The following is a 17,024-nucleotide window of genomic DNA, read 5'->3' as shown; positions in this document are numbered from 1 at the left end:
TATTCGAAAGCAATATAATTGTCTTGCTTTTGGCTTGCCACATTGAGATTTCTACAGCGCGTCTATTTATATTGTAACTTCATTAGTTAGGGTAGGGTAGGTTAGGTTAGGTTAGGTTAGGTTTGATGTGTTTTTTCAATAAATATGATTTAAGATTTTTTTTTTTTTATTTTTTTTTTTTTTCAATGTTCTATTTTGTTTTGTTATGGAACCAGAATTTCTGATTGCTGCTTTAAAAATAATAATTTGTGTATTAGTAATTCAATTCTACTCATTAATATTCTCTAATAATAAATAATCTCGCAGATATTTTTATAACAATGAGACTCGTGTGATACTGACTGTCGCAAATTTACAGTCTGTCAAAATAAAGTACACAAAATGGAGGGCACTATGATCGCAACAATGCAACACAAACGATGAGAGTCGAAATGGAAAATTAAAAAATTTAAAAAAAGTCCTTTGGTTGAAGTGAATATTTTTCACATCAATAATAAATTGTGCTGAGAAATTAGTGAAACTTCCTGAAAGGAGATGATTCTATATAATATTCTAAGTAAATTCAACACTTAATTATTATCTAATACTCAGCAAGATAATTGAATCAAAAATAGATTTTTGAAATGTACTTATCAAATAAGTCATATATCAAACATAACCTGACTTTTAAATACAATTTTTTTGTTCTTTTAAAATTAATATAATAAGTAATACTCGGTGTTGCCATAGTAATGAAAAAAATTTGATCCATTAAAATTTCTAGATTTTGTTGACACACAGTAAAAAGCTGTTTGGGGGTATCCAATCGCATGAATACTGCATCATTCCGGCTTAACCCTGGAAAAGTATCTCTTTCCGGAAATATCACCAATCGTCAATGTCTGAAAATAAACAGAAAAACATCATTATCATTTGATTGAAAATAATTCCACCAAGGCCCAGTTGTTTCGCAGAAATTCAAGGGTAACATTGTCGACAAATGGTCATTGAGCGCCATTTTGTGCAGTAACGATTGCAATCTTTAGAGCACAGGCGTCGGATGGGAATGCTGTCCTTGTTCTAACGGTAGTTCATTGGAAGATGCTCCGAGGAATTGTGATTCCTTAGGCACCACACGTCAGTCGGGAAACATACCAAACGCGCCCCCAACATTTATACACAGTTGACATTTGTCACATTAAACGGGTCATTTCTACGACTCTGAATTCAACAGCTCGGCTGTGCAACGAATTGCCGGCCTCTGTGTTTCCTCTCTCACTTAATTTCACTCCTTCCTTTCCACAAAAAACCCTAACAATTGGTTCAAAGGGACTTAGAATCGGCATTAACGGGAACCTTTCAACTGTCAAAACAAAATGGCGCTGGATGGTCATTTAATGACTTTGTCACACTTTGAATTTCTGTGAAACAACGAGGCTTAACGATTTAATGCGTTATTTTAGAAATAATCGGTAAGCATGACAGAGGCATGGAACTGGCAGAGGAAAGATGGAAGTAGACTGAAATCTGTGGGAATATAATATAAGTATAGAATATAGAATAAGGAATATAAATATCTGTAGAGATACTGTGGAACAAATAAACTAAGCCTTGCTATGACTTGAAAGAACACAAGGCTGATGAAAGAGTAACGGATAATATTATGAAAGGTACATTCACGTAGACCACTTGCCAAATTTTTTTTTTCCGTAGACCCCCTGCCTGCCGAATATTGAATTTTCCTAAAACTATTAACGTCCCATGTGATAATCATTTATTTTTTTAGTAAAAATATTCCCTTCCCTTGCCTGCCCAACAACCGGGTGGCGGTATAGTTGCTCTGTCTTTACATTGTGCAGACAGGGGCACCATTGTGAGGTATTACACAAAATGAAAATGAAGCAGGATAAGCAACGGGAATTTCTTTCTGTAGCTAGCCCTACAGAACTGCCCCTTAAGTTCTTTGTCAGTGCTTATTCCGGTCAGTTCTTCTTGTCACATGATATCCGATTCTTCAACGTTGCATTTCCACAGTAAAATTGTCCTCAAACTTAGTTTTGAAGTCTGTGTGAAGTGCATTTAAATGTTGAACGTCATTATTACCCTAGATGTTTTTCAAAAACAAGTTGGGGAACTAGGAAAATTCGTGGCTTCCAATGTCCAATGTTTTGCTTGAATATATTAATTCTGACGAGAAAAGGAACGTAGACTCTATTTATATACCTCAATTAACAACTTTACGAAATATAAAAATACAAATATCAAATAAGTAATTTCTCAGTCTATTATATTTGTGTTAGGTCTATTGTGTCATTTACGGAACTTCTAAATGTTGACTTGAGGTAAATGGGGGTCCGCTCGTATGTACTCCCATTTGAATCCGTGGAACCCCAAATTTTTTTCTCGCAGACATAGACCCCCAGCATGCCGATATCGACCCCTGGGGGTCCATATAGACCACTTTGGGAACCTCTGATTTAGATTATTTGGGCGTTTAGGGAGGATACATAACGCGGAACTAAATTGAAGAAGAAGTCGGGGACGCCCAAGGAAATCATGACATGATCAAGTGAAATTATGAAAAATTTTATCTACCATAAAAAACGACAAATTTTACGTGAGAAAAATCACATAATAATCTTGAGACATCTTGTATTTTTATATAAGCTATCTTATCTTTTGTTTATACAATGACTACACAAAAGGAAATAAACAGAATCTATTATTAAACTGATATAAATACTTTTATATTATGAATACCATCGATACTACAATCTCCGAAGCAAATCAGTTATGTACCTGAATTGAATTTCTGCATATTTTATTTATTTTATGTGATACCTCAAAAGACTCGTAACTGCCCAAACCCAGTGGGACTACGGCACTTCTGTTTGGGGAATGTTGTGAGGCTCCAGGAAGTGGAAGATTAAAAAGCATCTGGCTTATCAGAACTCGGTCAATGGATAAAGGATTTATCAATAACGTTGATAAGTTGTCATCGTTCCCGAGCTCGACTGCAGACTGCGAACGAACAAACAACATTTCACAACGACTAAGTGTTCTTAATTTATTCGCCGTGAACTGTTGTTTGTACATTAGTGATCTGCGGTCGTGCTCGGTATCAAGTTATCGACATTATTAATAAATCCATAGACGATGGAGTGTACTAGGTACCCTGTTCACTAAACACCATTTCAAGAAATAAAATAAAATGATAAACTAAAATATGTGTGTTGACTTCATATCGTACTTTAATTAATTAATGAATAGGGACAGAGTTGTGACAGCTATTGCTTTGGCATTTGCGCTGCCCTGTTTTGGTGGTTTCGCCTCATATATTAAATGAATATATGATACGGTGATCAGGCAAGTAATTTTGCCAAGGCATAGGTACCTATGAAGATTCAAACGATGAACGGGTAAACAAAAACATCGATTGGATAACGACCAAGCACGTGACACAGCTCGCAGATGACAGTGACAGATGATTTTATGATTGTGATCTATGGTTATGTGCAAGGAGTTGCCATTTTTTGATGATTTAGTACCGTCCCAAAATATTATTTTTTCTCTAATGGCAACTATCTGTATGAAATCGTTGAATCCACGCCTATGTAATTTAGTCCTGACGACACCGATAGTAACTTGGACTCTTGGTAGTATAGTAATACTATACACTTCTGCACATGAAGGAAGAAGTAAACTGACTAATTAACCACCACAACGTTCTCCGTACAGAAAGGATAGTCCGCCACACACTCCTTGCTTCATTCACATTCATACTATTCTTCTGTTATTCTTACTCTTGACATGACCCTACTCAAGTATCTGATTCACTTGATGGTACCATGTCACCGCTTCTTCATAAATACTTACAATAATGCAGTTGTCATCATCGAAATCATAAGTCCTCGAGGTTTTGACACCAGACTCCTCGACGGTTGAATGTATCACCAGCTGAGTGTTGTTTGGCTTTGTTGTTACGCTCTGTAACGAATCAGTTACATTTATATTAGACAACTATTTATTTTTAACATACTATGTTATTTTCTTCTAAAAAGCAACGAAACAAAATAGAGATAATTCTGTTTTTACACGATTTTGATATAAAACGGTCAACAAAGTGTAATGGTAATATGCATCAATTATTATTAGAATCCTAGATTATTCCCACCCCCACGCATACACTACCCAATATATTGGTGTAGGGACAAAATTGTGTTTTGTTTATGAAATTGTGGAGTGATTTTCATCCGATAGAACCTCTCTCCCATTTTCTATGTATTTTTTACACAATTTTCTGAGGAACGTTCTCCCGTGAAAAAACACAAATGTGTTAGTGTAAGCATTGTGTTTTAGTTAATTTTACTAAAGTTTTCGCATATGCTTTCATATTTCAGAGCCTCTAAGAATCTGAAATGACTAAATTGAACAAGCTTTGATAGGGAATAACTTTAAAAGCAGACATGACAGGTTAAAATTAACACAGAGGTTGGGGAAGAGAAGATAAATAGACATAATAGTAGTACAGATAATAGAAATAAAGGGAGATATGGCATGGAAGCTTGCAGACTGTCGCCAAACTGCAAAGACTATCAAAGCGGCGAAGACAATGAAAGTTATGCGTTTGGTGTGTAGCCAGAAACAAAGGCGGGACACTGTTGCGCGTAGATGCGGCTTGCAGTAGTATGGGTGAACAATGTTGGCGACACGAGTTATTTGTGCGGTATCGTACTAATAATCATTCTTGGCTCATCTCCCTTGATTCTATTTTAAGGTTTAACCCCTAGAGCCTCTGATATTTTGCAATGTATTTCTCATAAGCGAACTGTCCAAATATCTGCGGGAAATATTTTTGCCAGTCACTTTTTTTTCTTCATTTTATATAAAAATATTTGCTAAACAAATTTATAATTTTACAAAATTTACCTTTACAAATAATGTTCAAAAGCTAAGCATAATCTAAGTTTCTCAAAGAGTTGTATCAAATTTTTCAGGAGCTTCTATGGTAAGTTTTTGTAACACAATGTGTGGTGTTCTCTCTTTCTAACATTGTTTCTAACATAGTAATGCAAAATGATAAAACATGAATTTTATGGGAGAAATATCTCCCAAAAAGATTACGGGTGTGTGACATCTGGTAGAAATATCTCCTGAAAATGCTGTAGGGGTTAAAACAGTGAATAAGTTGTTTCCTTACCTTTAATGTTTCTCCATTTGGCATTTTTTCTTCATATTCACCTCCGAGGACAAAGTTTAAAATCGAAGTCCTCATCATTGTGACATTCTTCACAGTCCAATGGTCTCCGTCCAGACTGATCTCCAAGGATGGGGAAGTCATCAACATCATCTTACGAGGAATGTATGGAACACCTACAAATAACTTATTGATAAGTACATGACTGTTATACAGACATGAAAATACAACATACACTCATCAGGAGACGTGATATGACACAACGTACTTATGAATCTTTTAGTCAGGGATGCGATACAATTCAATTTAATTTATTATTTCAAAAACATTACAAAATTGTTCATTCTAATGCATTTGTAAAGCAGAATCTTTAAATAGTATAAAATATAGTCGCTATCCGCGTCTGTCCTTTTATGCACGTTCTCCTAAACTACGCAACAGAATTTGGAAGGGTTTTCACTATCATTTAGAAAGTTTCTTCCGGAAGGTTTATATATATAATACATGCATATTATATTTATAGAAAGGAGAGAAAAGTCTAAATCTCATGAGATACATCAAAATAATGTACTACGGAATTGTATATCTTAAAAAGTACTACAGCAAAGTCCGTAATGGTATATGTCTGTCTCCTAAGGATAACCCCCAGCAACATGTAAGTATAAAAAGTGGGAATATCAGCTATACTAGTAGCAACAGAGTTTGCCTTTTAAAGGTTTCCGCATTGTTGCTAAAGATGTCGATATCTAGGTTGTCGGTGACAGATAACCATCGGGAACACAGAAATGAATTCTCTCCGCGATAGTCGAGTTTTTAACCCATCCACAAATCAGTCTGAAGAAGTGTACATCCCTTCTGACCCGTAGATAGTTCATTCCGAGCATACCCAAAAGAAAGTCGGTAGGATAGGGCCTCGGATGGATAAGAGACAACGGACAGGGACGTCAAGTTTAGTATTGTAGCAGTAAGCAGCCCGTCTATTTGTGTCTTCTAGACTTGATAGTGTCACACCCAAAGACGATAGGTCGTTATTACTGATGGTCTGATATTATTTGATTTGATTCGATTTATCTGGCAAATGTCCGTCAATGTGTTTAAAGAAAGACAAACATTCCCCGGTCATGAACAAACGTTCACAACAAACTTAGTGCGCCCTACTGTCGAATTTGGCAGCCATCTCTGGTCCGGAGCCCCAAAATACCTGAAAAAAACCCTTGACTCTGTGCAGAAACGGGCGGTCCGTTTGATAGATTCTCCAATCTTAACAAACGGACTGCAATCTTTAGAGCACAGGCATCAGGTAGGTATGCTGTCCTTGTTCTATCGGTATTACAATTGGAGGATGCTCTGAGGAACTAGCGTCATTGATCCCTTCGGCACCGGTGCATAGTCGGGATACACGCCAAACGCGCGCCCAACATTTGTACACGGTTGACATTTGTCACATGAGAACGGGTCGCTTCTACGATTCGTTCTTAAGTTCAACAGATCGGCTGTGGAACAAGCTGCCGGCCTCTGTGTTTCCTCCCTCCTAAAACATGGGACTCTTCAAGACTCATGTTCACTCCTTCCTCTCCACAAAAGGACCCCCCACACATCATCCCCAAAGATGACATAGGCCCTGAGGGAAATTATTTTCTTCAGGGCCTCCTGTGTGGAGTTAATATAAAAAATAAATAAATAAAAAAAAACCCGTGATATTTTTAAATCTCCTACTACCATCATACTAAGCGGAAACGTTTCTTGTATCATGATGGAGGACTTTGCTGGCAGAGGAATTGAACCCACGACTCATGGGTTGTAATCCGATGCACCTGTCAACTTGGCCACAAAACAATCAATTATAAATTTTGTAGATGCTAACAAACTAACTCTTCTAACCTGCTCTTAACCTAACCTTACCCAACAGGTAGAGCGTAATGGGGGGTCAGCAAAATGAGGCAATAAATAAAGAAGAGGAACACTGCCAACCACCATACCATGTTGAACACACCGGTTCTTGTCTGATCACCAACGTTAACGCACTCCCCAAATTTCGGTCAATCTAAAAATAATAATTATCATCCAATAATAAGAAACCACCAAAAGTAAAAGCAAATAACCTAACCTAAGCTAAAATCAAAAGGTTTTAAAAAAAAAAAAAATCGTATTAAGAGTGGCCAGGGATCCCGAATAATTACCAACCTAACCTGACCCAACTTAGCCTATAATAACTCAATCTAACCTATAATAACCCAACCTAACCTATAATAACTCAATCTAACCTATGATAACCAAACCTAACCTAACCTTTAATAACTCAACCTAACCTTTAAGAGGAAGCTACAAGCCAAAAATGTGTATATTCTTGGTATACCTTATATCGTAGGTAATAGGAATTAAAATCGCTTGACAAACGGAGTCTAGAAACGTTCGATTTCAAGCAAAAAAAATGGTTTTTATTTCTTTTGTAAATAATTTTATAAGAAAGCAAAAAGTTAATCAAGTGAAACTGTCACAGATAATCTTAGCTATAATACTGTATTTTTTAAAAGATGTTTCCTTTACGCATTCATACATTTCTATTGAAAAAATATTTTTTTTAGCAGTTGGCATTTAAATTTTTTATTGAGTAATTTTTATTTTTATTCTACTCAAGCGAAGCGATACGAAAACCTTAAATTTTTTATTTTATTTTAGCATATTTTTTGGTATTCATAATGTACACCAATTCGTTATAAAGATTAATCAAATTAGTGATTTGGCATTAAGCTTCGCCTTAATAACCCATCCTAACCTAACCTAACCTATAATAACCAAACCTAACCTATCCTGACCCAACATATAATGACCTAACCTAACCTATATATACCTATCCTTTAAAAAAAAAAAAATTCTTTACTTATAAAACACGGATAAATACGTTTATTTTATTATCGAGCTCGGCCAAAATAGTACCTACCCAGTATTTGCATAGAGTAAATGGTAAAAATTCTAGCCACTCATATGGTATCAGGAATACCAACATAAGAAAATGTCATCGACAGAAAATATTCTTGCTGTCAAAACGAAAGCGAATTTCCAGTTTACGTAATTAAAAATTAAAATGCTAAAATTGAAATTTCCCAAATGCAGTCAGTTTCCTTTTATAGTAATTAAGGTAAATCAAAAGGTTTTATTTAAAAAATATTTCGTATTATCCGTGGCCAGCGATTCCGAATAATTATCCCAAAATTAAAAAAAATATTTTTTTTAAGGGAAATTTTGAACTTTGTATAAAAATGTGTTTTTAATGCATCTTTTACCATCTCCCCAGATGTAAATAGTTGTTTCTTGTTTTTCAATTTCCATAATCTGTGCTTATTAAAAATGCGGCGATTATTTACCAATAGTATTTGTGAAATCATAATATTTCTATTGAACTTACCGACAGCGGTAAAATATTCGTCAATGTTCTCATTTTTGTAGTGTTGATATTTTCCAAGAATTTTTTCCATTTTGCAATATATCACAGATCTCTCTGAAATTATTAGTAAGCTGTTTTATTTTGTTACCAAGGGAGCCAAGTTTAATCATACATTAGAAAATAATAATAACATTCAATTAAATGCACGTAAAACATTAAAACAAAAACTTACTGGTTCCTGAAACTTGATCTATTGTTATTTTTTGCAGATAATGCACTTACTGTACAAGCTCGAATGACTGTAGAGATAGATAGCAGTTTGGTTAAATATATATACAAATCAGATAAAAATGGATAACAATGATAAAACATAAATCAAAAATCACAACAAAAGAGAAACTCTCACGTATTTTAGATAAATATTTACTGATTAGAGTTGTAGATAGAGGTGAGGCGTATTTATCGTACCCAGTAAAAGTACGGGGTATATTCACGCAATACTTTGTACTTGTGACAAATCTCTAAAATACCTGGTTCCAAAATACTCTCAAGTATTTTATACTGGAACTACATATTTCTAATAGGTACTTTTACCAGATATTTTTGATGGGTATTTTTAATAGGTACTTTTGATGGGTATTTTCAATAGGTACTTTTGATAGTATTTTGAATAGGTACTTTTACGAGTTATTTTTGATAGGTGTTTGTAATAGGTACTATTGATGGGTATTTTTAATATGCACTTTTAATAAGTACTTCTGATGGGTACACATTTTTAATAGGAAAAATGTGGGGAATTCTTCGACAGGGAATTTCGTAGCCATCTCCCCTCCCAGGGAATAACCTTTCACAGAAGTTCTCTAACATTCCCCCCCCCCATGGATTTGAAATTTTTTGTGGGGAATTGTTTCACAGAAATTCTCCCCCCCCCCATGGATTTCGAATAATAATTGGGGAAATCAATTTTACATAGAAAATTTGTGGGTAGAAGAAATTTTGTGAGTACAGTTTACAAATTACTTTCTTAATCAATCCTCAGGTCGGTATAAAATACTTATGTATGAGTATTTTGTAACCGGTATTTCTTTGTACCTCTACTCATTGTACCCAGTAACGAAAAGTACTCACAGGACCCACCTCTAGTTGTAGATAAAATTCTGAAGTCTCGATGCATATACGTGCCGATCCATTAACTCAGTGATGCCATATCCCAAAAATGAAAACATTGGTTCAGGAAAAACCCATATTTTGTAGCGGTTCAGACGTTCCATTTTTAGTTATCAACTTGACACTTGAAAACATATTGACGGTGACCAGATAACTAAAAAAAAACATTTTCGTCATGTGATTAACACATACATGTTGATCACATATGATAATTAATCGAGGTACTCGTAATAAATAAAAACGGTTATGATTAAGAATGATTGTAACTACGAAGAGCGATTTTTAAGAACATGACATATACAGTACAACTTGCCAGTTATTCTACGCGAGTGGTACCAACTACCAATATTCCAAACAATACCAAGCCAATTGTCACCGGCATGGGTCTGACCACGTCCGACTAAAGCCTTTTCCCCAAAATGTGTTCTTCAGTCAATTTATTTGCTTGTTTTATGTTACACGTAATAAAATGCTTAATTGGGACGATTCGCTATTTTCGGCGCGATATCAAGGTATGTCAAAAATTCTCGCTTCAAATTCAAGATGTTATTAGAGATTATAGTAGTTGTCGGATAGTGACAGATATGTGACGGATTACTGAGAGAGTTCTGTACTGTTTTTTGATTCACACAACAATACTCAGTGGCATAAATAAACCACTCACTAGATCGATATCTTCGGCATTTTTGTATGAAACAAATTGGTCCTAAAAAAAACATTTATATGCCAATATAGACAGTAAAATTATCATTCGGAGAGTACTTATTATACTGTACACCAATGAAAAACTCTGAAAGTTTTTTCCAGTCTTTCAGAGTTTTTCATTGGTGGATTTAGTTAGGCAACAATATGACGTCACAATATTCACAATTCCAATTTTCGATCATAGTCTCCTGCTCAGTGGTCTAATCTATCTATTCATTTTACATAAAGCATGACATGAAGACATCATTTTGACATGACAAATAATTTAGAAATAAAAAAAATAAAAAATACTGATAGGTTTAAAAGAGACAATCAAAGGTTCAAGAATAGGGTTGGATAGGTTTTAAATATGATCCACAAAATTCACCAACATATCTAAGTATTGGTTTCCCATACTGTTCATTGTTCAATGCTGACAATATTTCCCATATCGACAAGCGCAAGAGCGCGTGGAAGAGTTCTCCGCGGCCTAACAGGAAAAAGTCCTTCGTGAGTTGCAACTCATGAAAAACGCCAGCCTGTTCTACAGCCACCACCCATAGACGCTGTAACAATAATATATAACGGTTTACGGAAGAAATATCACTAAACACTAATACAACATACTGTAAGATGTATCAATAAGGGCGTTGGGTATAATTTAATAATAATAATAATTGTTTATTCCAGAATGTGGGGAGGTTAGTGCAATCCCACACAATCCATAAAATATAACTACAATGTTATATACAGAGATACAATTAAGTACAAATAATATAAAATGTAAGTTTGATAGAGCAAATAAAACATAAGAAAAAGTAAAAGGAACTATATAGAAAGGAGAGTGTTAACATAAAACATTTAAATATCTTGTAAGCTTATCATCGGAGCGATAATTATGGGGGCCAATATTTTTCTCCAATGTTTTTCGATGTTCGATCCTGAGGTATGGCGGGATTCGATGATGAGGATGTTTCTGGAGTTATTGATCCTTCCCCTCGTTCCGGCTACCCTGGATCTCATTAGGGCAGCAAAGCCGGGAACTCTTCCCTCCATGAACATCGAGGAGGCACTGAAGTGCCTTGGAAGTCCGAACATTATGCGGTAGGCATTATTATATTGAATCCGAAGCCTTTCCATGGTTCGCTTTTTGAAATTGGCCCACAGCTCGCAAGTATACAAGGTAGTGCAGAAAGCTGAGAATAGCGTCCTTTTCACCTGCGGGCTGCAGAGTCGAAATCTTCTACTGAGCATGTTACTTTTTATGCTCAGTGCTCGCCTTTTGAATCTAGTAACAAGCATACCAGACCTCTCATGAGAATTCACTGCATCTCTGTTATTATGTGAATAGTGGCGAATTGATGGCCCTGGACCGGCCAACTTTCTTCGCATTTGCAAAGAGTTTTCATAATAATAATAATACATTACTCGAAAACTATTTTCAATGACTTATACATAATAATAAATTTGTTCATATGAAGCAGATACTTTGTGATGTGACATTATAATTTAAAATAAAACAATAACTTAGTAAACACCACTTTTATTTTTTATATGCCGACCGAGTTTCGCTACAATCGTAACTTCTTCATGTTATACAGCAAAAAAAAAAAATCAGCATATCCAGGTCAGCATTAAGTATAAACAATAAAAGTGGTGTTTACTAAGTTATTGTTTAATTTTAAATAATATATTTTATAGGATACTAGTTATACCCCGCCACCCATTGCTGTGGCTCCTTCCAGAACTTTCAAGAGCATTCTCAAACTTTCCGGAAGCTTCTAGACTCACAGACACACTCCGCCGCTCGGTTTGGAACCTTCTTCAACTTTCTACTTCCAGAGCATTCAAGACCTTCATGAACTTCATTCCGAAATAATCTGAAGCATTTGCAGCCTTCCCATAACAAAGCACATTTTCGTCACCCACCCCCACCAAGCTATCTTACTTTAGATGTGACACCACAGCTATCTACCACCGTAACCACCGGTGGGTGGCAGTAACTGGTTGTGAAGAAAATTAGGTGAGTGAGAAAACTACGGAATTGGGTTTCTTTGAACACACAGTGTACAGACAAGATAGAAGCAATAGCAATAAAACTAGAGGAGGTGGTGTGTTAATATCCGTAAATAAGAAATTCAACTCAAGAAAACTCAAATGCATCTACACTCATCTGGAACAACTATTCATCATGGTGTCTACCAATAAGGAAAAAAATTATTGTTGGCTGCTTATATATACCCCCTTCTTCTGATGCTCAATTATACAAAGACCACTACCTCGAAGCTGAAACAATACGAAGAAAATTTCCAGATGCCACTTTGATATTAACAGGAGACTACAATCTACCTAATGTAACGTGGGACACAGAAAACAATAAAACTTCATGCACGGACAACATCAATCATGGTTCCCATGATATAATCGAGATGTCAAATTTTTTAAGTCTCCGGCAGTTAAACTATGTCTACAATGTTAACGCTCGTCTTCTCGATCTAGTGTTTTCCAATTCTTCTTCTGTAAAAGTATCCGCATCTGCTGAAGATATTCTCCCAATCGACAAGTATCACCCTCCTTTAACGATCGAATGCTACAGTTCAAAAATAGAAAAAAATCCATCTCCATCAACAAAATTAAACTTTTTCAAAGCTGATTTTAAGCAAATCACAAATCTTCTATTGTCTACTGACTGGAACTTTCTTGACTTTGAAGAAAACCTAAATGTAATGGTAGACAAATTTTACTTAATTTTAAATAATGCAATTGAATTGTTTGTACCCGTCACTAAAATCACTGTGCACAACTACCCAAAATGGTTTAGCAACGACCTTATTAAAATAATTAGAGACAAAAAAATTGCTCATAAAGTTTATAAATCGTCACGTGATCCTAAAGATTATGTAAAATTTTGTGAACTAAGAAAGACAACTAAAAATATGTCCAAGTTATGTTACAAAAGGTGTATCGAAAACTGCGAAGAATTGGCAGCAGCTAATCCTCAGAACATTTATAAATTTGCGAACATGCTCAATAATAATGACTCTAGTATTCCGTCAAACATGTATTTAGATAATAAAATGGCCGATACCCCCCAAGAAGTCGTCAATCTGTTTGCTGAATTTTTCAGCAAAGTCTATGATACTGCAAACAACTCTCCATTATTCGATACAACTACAGCTAACAATGACAACAAGATCGATTTTAGCCAATGTATATTCAAAGAAAGCGATATTAGAACTAAATTAAAATCCCTTGATATTAATAAATCGGCTGGTCCCGATAACATTCCTCCAATTTTCTTATCAAAATGCTTATCAGTTTTAACATTACCTCTAACTAAACTTTTTAACTTGTCTCTAAAAATTGGTACCTTTCCACAAAAATGGAAAACCAGTTTTCTATTTCCAATCTTTAAGAAAGGAAATAGATCAGATATCTCTAACTATAGACCTATATGTATCCAATCGTCAATCCCTAAACTATTTGAATCTGCTCTGCTTTCTAAACTCTCGCCTGAGATTAACAAAGTTATTTCACATCGTCAACATGGTTTCATGGCAAAAAGATCTACTTTTACAAACTTGATGATCTATCAGGAATACCTATTTAATACAATGCAAAAGCGTCTTCAAACAGACGTAGTGTATACTGACTTTAGTAAGGCATTCGACAAAGTCTCACATAAAATTCTCATACATAAACTTAGTGCCCTTGGAATAACAGGGAATATTTTGAGATGGTTTGAGAGTTATCTGCATAAAAGAAAAATATGTGTTAAACTCAACTCACACTATTCACACCAGTTCGAAGTCTTTACCGGCGTCCCACAGGGGTCTCATTTAGGACCAGTACTATTTTTATTGTTTATCAATGATATAACTACGGTTTTTGATGGAGTCATGATTCTCTTATTTGCAGATGATCTCAAAATTTATAAAACCATTACAAATATTCATGACTGTTACGTACTACAATTTAATCTTGTGAGGCTACAAGAGTGGTGCACCCACAATTTCTCAATATTGATAAATGTCAAACGATAACTTTTGCCCGAATCAAAAATCCCATTACGCATCAATATAGCATCAACAACATTTTCCTAAAAAGAGTTGAGAATATTAAGGATCTTGGTATTATTTTTGACAGGCAACTAACATTTGTTCCTCATATAAACGAAATAACCAACAAGGCCATGAAATGTTTGGGTTTTATATTAAGGACAGCGAAAGATTTTAAATTAATAAATTCCTTCAAACTGCTATTCACTGGTTTAGTTAGAAGTAATCTAGAGTATAACTCAACAATCTGGTCTCCATTTTATAAGATTCACCAATTAAAAATTGAAAGAGTGCAACATAAATTTCTGCGATTTATTAATTATAAATTAGGAATTCCAAACGAATATCTTAATTACACTTTCCTCATGAACTTACTAAATTTAACCGATTTATCATTGAGACGCACAGTGTGCGACTTAGTATCTCTTTTCAAAATTTCGAATGGCAGACTGGACGCCATTGATTTGACGAGTCTTATATCGCTCCGTGTACCTACGCGCGACACTCGACAGACCGCTCTATATAATGTTCCCATATCTGCTAACAATTATTTTCAAAACTCACCTATTCAAAGACTTCACATACTCGGTAATAAGTATAGCTCAATTGATGTTTATCATCACCAATCAGTATACAAACTAAAATACAGTATACTAGAATGTTTGTAACAGATTCATAATTTTTTTTCAAACGCATATTTTATTGTTTCATTAACTAAGCTTTGTTTTGTAAAATTCCCAATCGGGCAAAATAAAGATTGATGATTACAAAGATGGTTTACAACAAACTGTAGTGTTCATCTTTATAATAATAATAACAAACTTACTTGTCTTGTGTGTATTACCTACTTACATTATTGTACTCTTGTAACTACACTATATTTATATAAACTTATCGAACTCATTGTCCAAATTCCAATAACACCGTAACTATATACTTGAATTGTATCTACTTAACTACCTACCTATATCTGTTATATTTTTCTCAAGTTTATGTATTAGTTTAACCTATGTTCTGTAAAATATTCAACCGACGTACTTTGTACAATAAACTTTGCTTGCTTATGTTTATAAAATAATAACACCATAACAATAACCCTACACATTGTTATGTAAGTTCATACTCAATTTATTATGCTATGTAATTAAAATATTTTATAATGCCACTGAACAACAAAACCCATAACATGTATATGAAAAAGCCTTCTAGGCGTTAATAAAATAAAATAAAAAAAAGTGGGTGTGTCAAGCCTACGCAAGACAGAAGTGAAACTTCTAGTATTACTCTCTCTCTATTTTCATTTCATCATCTCTATTTTCTCTCTTAGGTTAGTTTGAAAATTAGAGGTTAAATAATTCAACGACGAAGCATGGATTTGCTTTTTCTAATATTTTCTTATAGATGAATGACGTTCGATTAATGTATAGTTCCAAAAATTTTCAATTTATTCACAAGTATACAATATTACATAAATAACAATATTACAATTAAAAATTACAAAGAAATTACAATGACAATTTACCAATCATGTGCCATTTTCATTGTCAATTTCATGAATATCATTTCCTAATGTCGTGATAATTGGGTTATGGTAACTAAAGTGCGAGATATATACATGAGCACTTAAATCCTTAATGAATCGTGCAAAAACTGCATCGATTGTTGTCCCGTGTCGGGAGAGAACGTTCGTGAGCGGCTCCCCCACCTCAACAAGCGCATATGGTGAGAGAGGGACAGTGAACGGTGAGCGGTGGTGGGGGTACCCGCATTTTCGTGTCGATCCTGACTCGGTTTTACTCCGTCCCAGAAAATTCATTACGCGCCTAAAGAAGTTTCACTTCAATAAATAAAAATAAAACCCAGTACGCTCTGAAGGGTAGCTGAATATCATTCTGATAAGCTCTTTGGTAAAACCCATGCCATACTCTGTCGAATGCTAAGGATCACCATATGTTTGTTTATGTCTATGGACGTTACCCTTGGCTTTACCCATCGATTTATATATTAGGCATGACCAATTACCACTCCCTAGAGACACGTAGAGAGATTGCTTTGCTTAAATATTTTTTCCAACTAATAAACGGTCACTTATCTAATAATGAGATACTGGCCCAATTAAATTTTTTTGTTCCAGAGTCTCACTCTCGAGGACGTCATCACAATCTTCTATATAGTAGAGCAAGCCGCACTAATTTATTAATGAACTCACCTGTGGGGAGAGCTACGTGCTTTTTGAATGCGGTAGATAAGAAATTAGATTTATTTTTTGTGTCCTATAGCGCATTTACGAGATTTTTGGCATTGCATATACACTGCATAAATGGTACAATTATAACGTCTTAGGCTTTATTACCTGTAATTGTTATAAATAAATGTACAAATTATATATATAAATAAATAAATAAATAAATAAATAAATGTCGAAACCTTCCGTTATGTGCTCGACTATGCAGAGAAGTTGATGGACTGAAGAATGTCCCAGTCGAAATCCGTGTTGAAAATCTGACAAGGTTTTATTTTCGTGAGTAAATGATTCTAATCAAGTTTTAATGAT

The 17,024-nt window shown here is 34.7% G+C and overlaps 1 protein-coding gene across 3 annotated transcripts in view; it reads right to left on the bottom strand.

The window, feature by feature from the left end:
* Positions 1-203: 203 nt before the first annotated feature.
* The window catches only part of LOC149413576 (fatty acid-binding protein-like), a 35,505-nt gene continuing 18,684 nt past the window's right edge, over positions 204-17,024 (bottom strand). The window contains exons 1-5 of one of the 3 annotated variants that reach the window (XM_089644628.1): positions 8,794-9,026; positions 8,583-8,675; positions 5,180-5,352; positions 3,856-3,966; positions 204-881 (exon numbers count right to left, since the gene is read on the bottom strand). In XM_089644628.1, the coding sequence (XP_089500754.1) occupies positions 822-881; positions 3,856-3,966; positions 5,180-5,352; positions 8,583-8,652 (414 nt within the window). In that variant the 5' untranslated portion in view covers positions 8,653-8,675; positions 8,794-9,026 and the 3' untranslated portion in view covers positions 204-821. Of the gene's footprint in view, positions 882-3,855; positions 3,967-5,179; positions 5,353-8,582; positions 9,027-17,024 lie in introns of those variants that run through there. The other 2 variants (XM_089644630.1, XM_089644629.1) reach the window with 2 other exon arrangements.

The sequence above is a fragment of the Hesperophylax consimilis genome, chromosome 21 (genome assembly GCF_061612785.1).
Source record: "Hesperophylax consimilis isolate HC1 chromosome 21, BYU_Hcon_1.0, whole genome shotgun sequence".
NCBI classification, from domain to species: domain Eukaryota; kingdom Metazoa; phylum Arthropoda; class Insecta; order Trichoptera; family Limnephilidae; genus Hesperophylax; species Hesperophylax consimilis.
The sequence above is the reverse complement of the archived record's forward strand: the minus strand, read 5'-3'. Positions and strand labels throughout refer to the sequence as shown.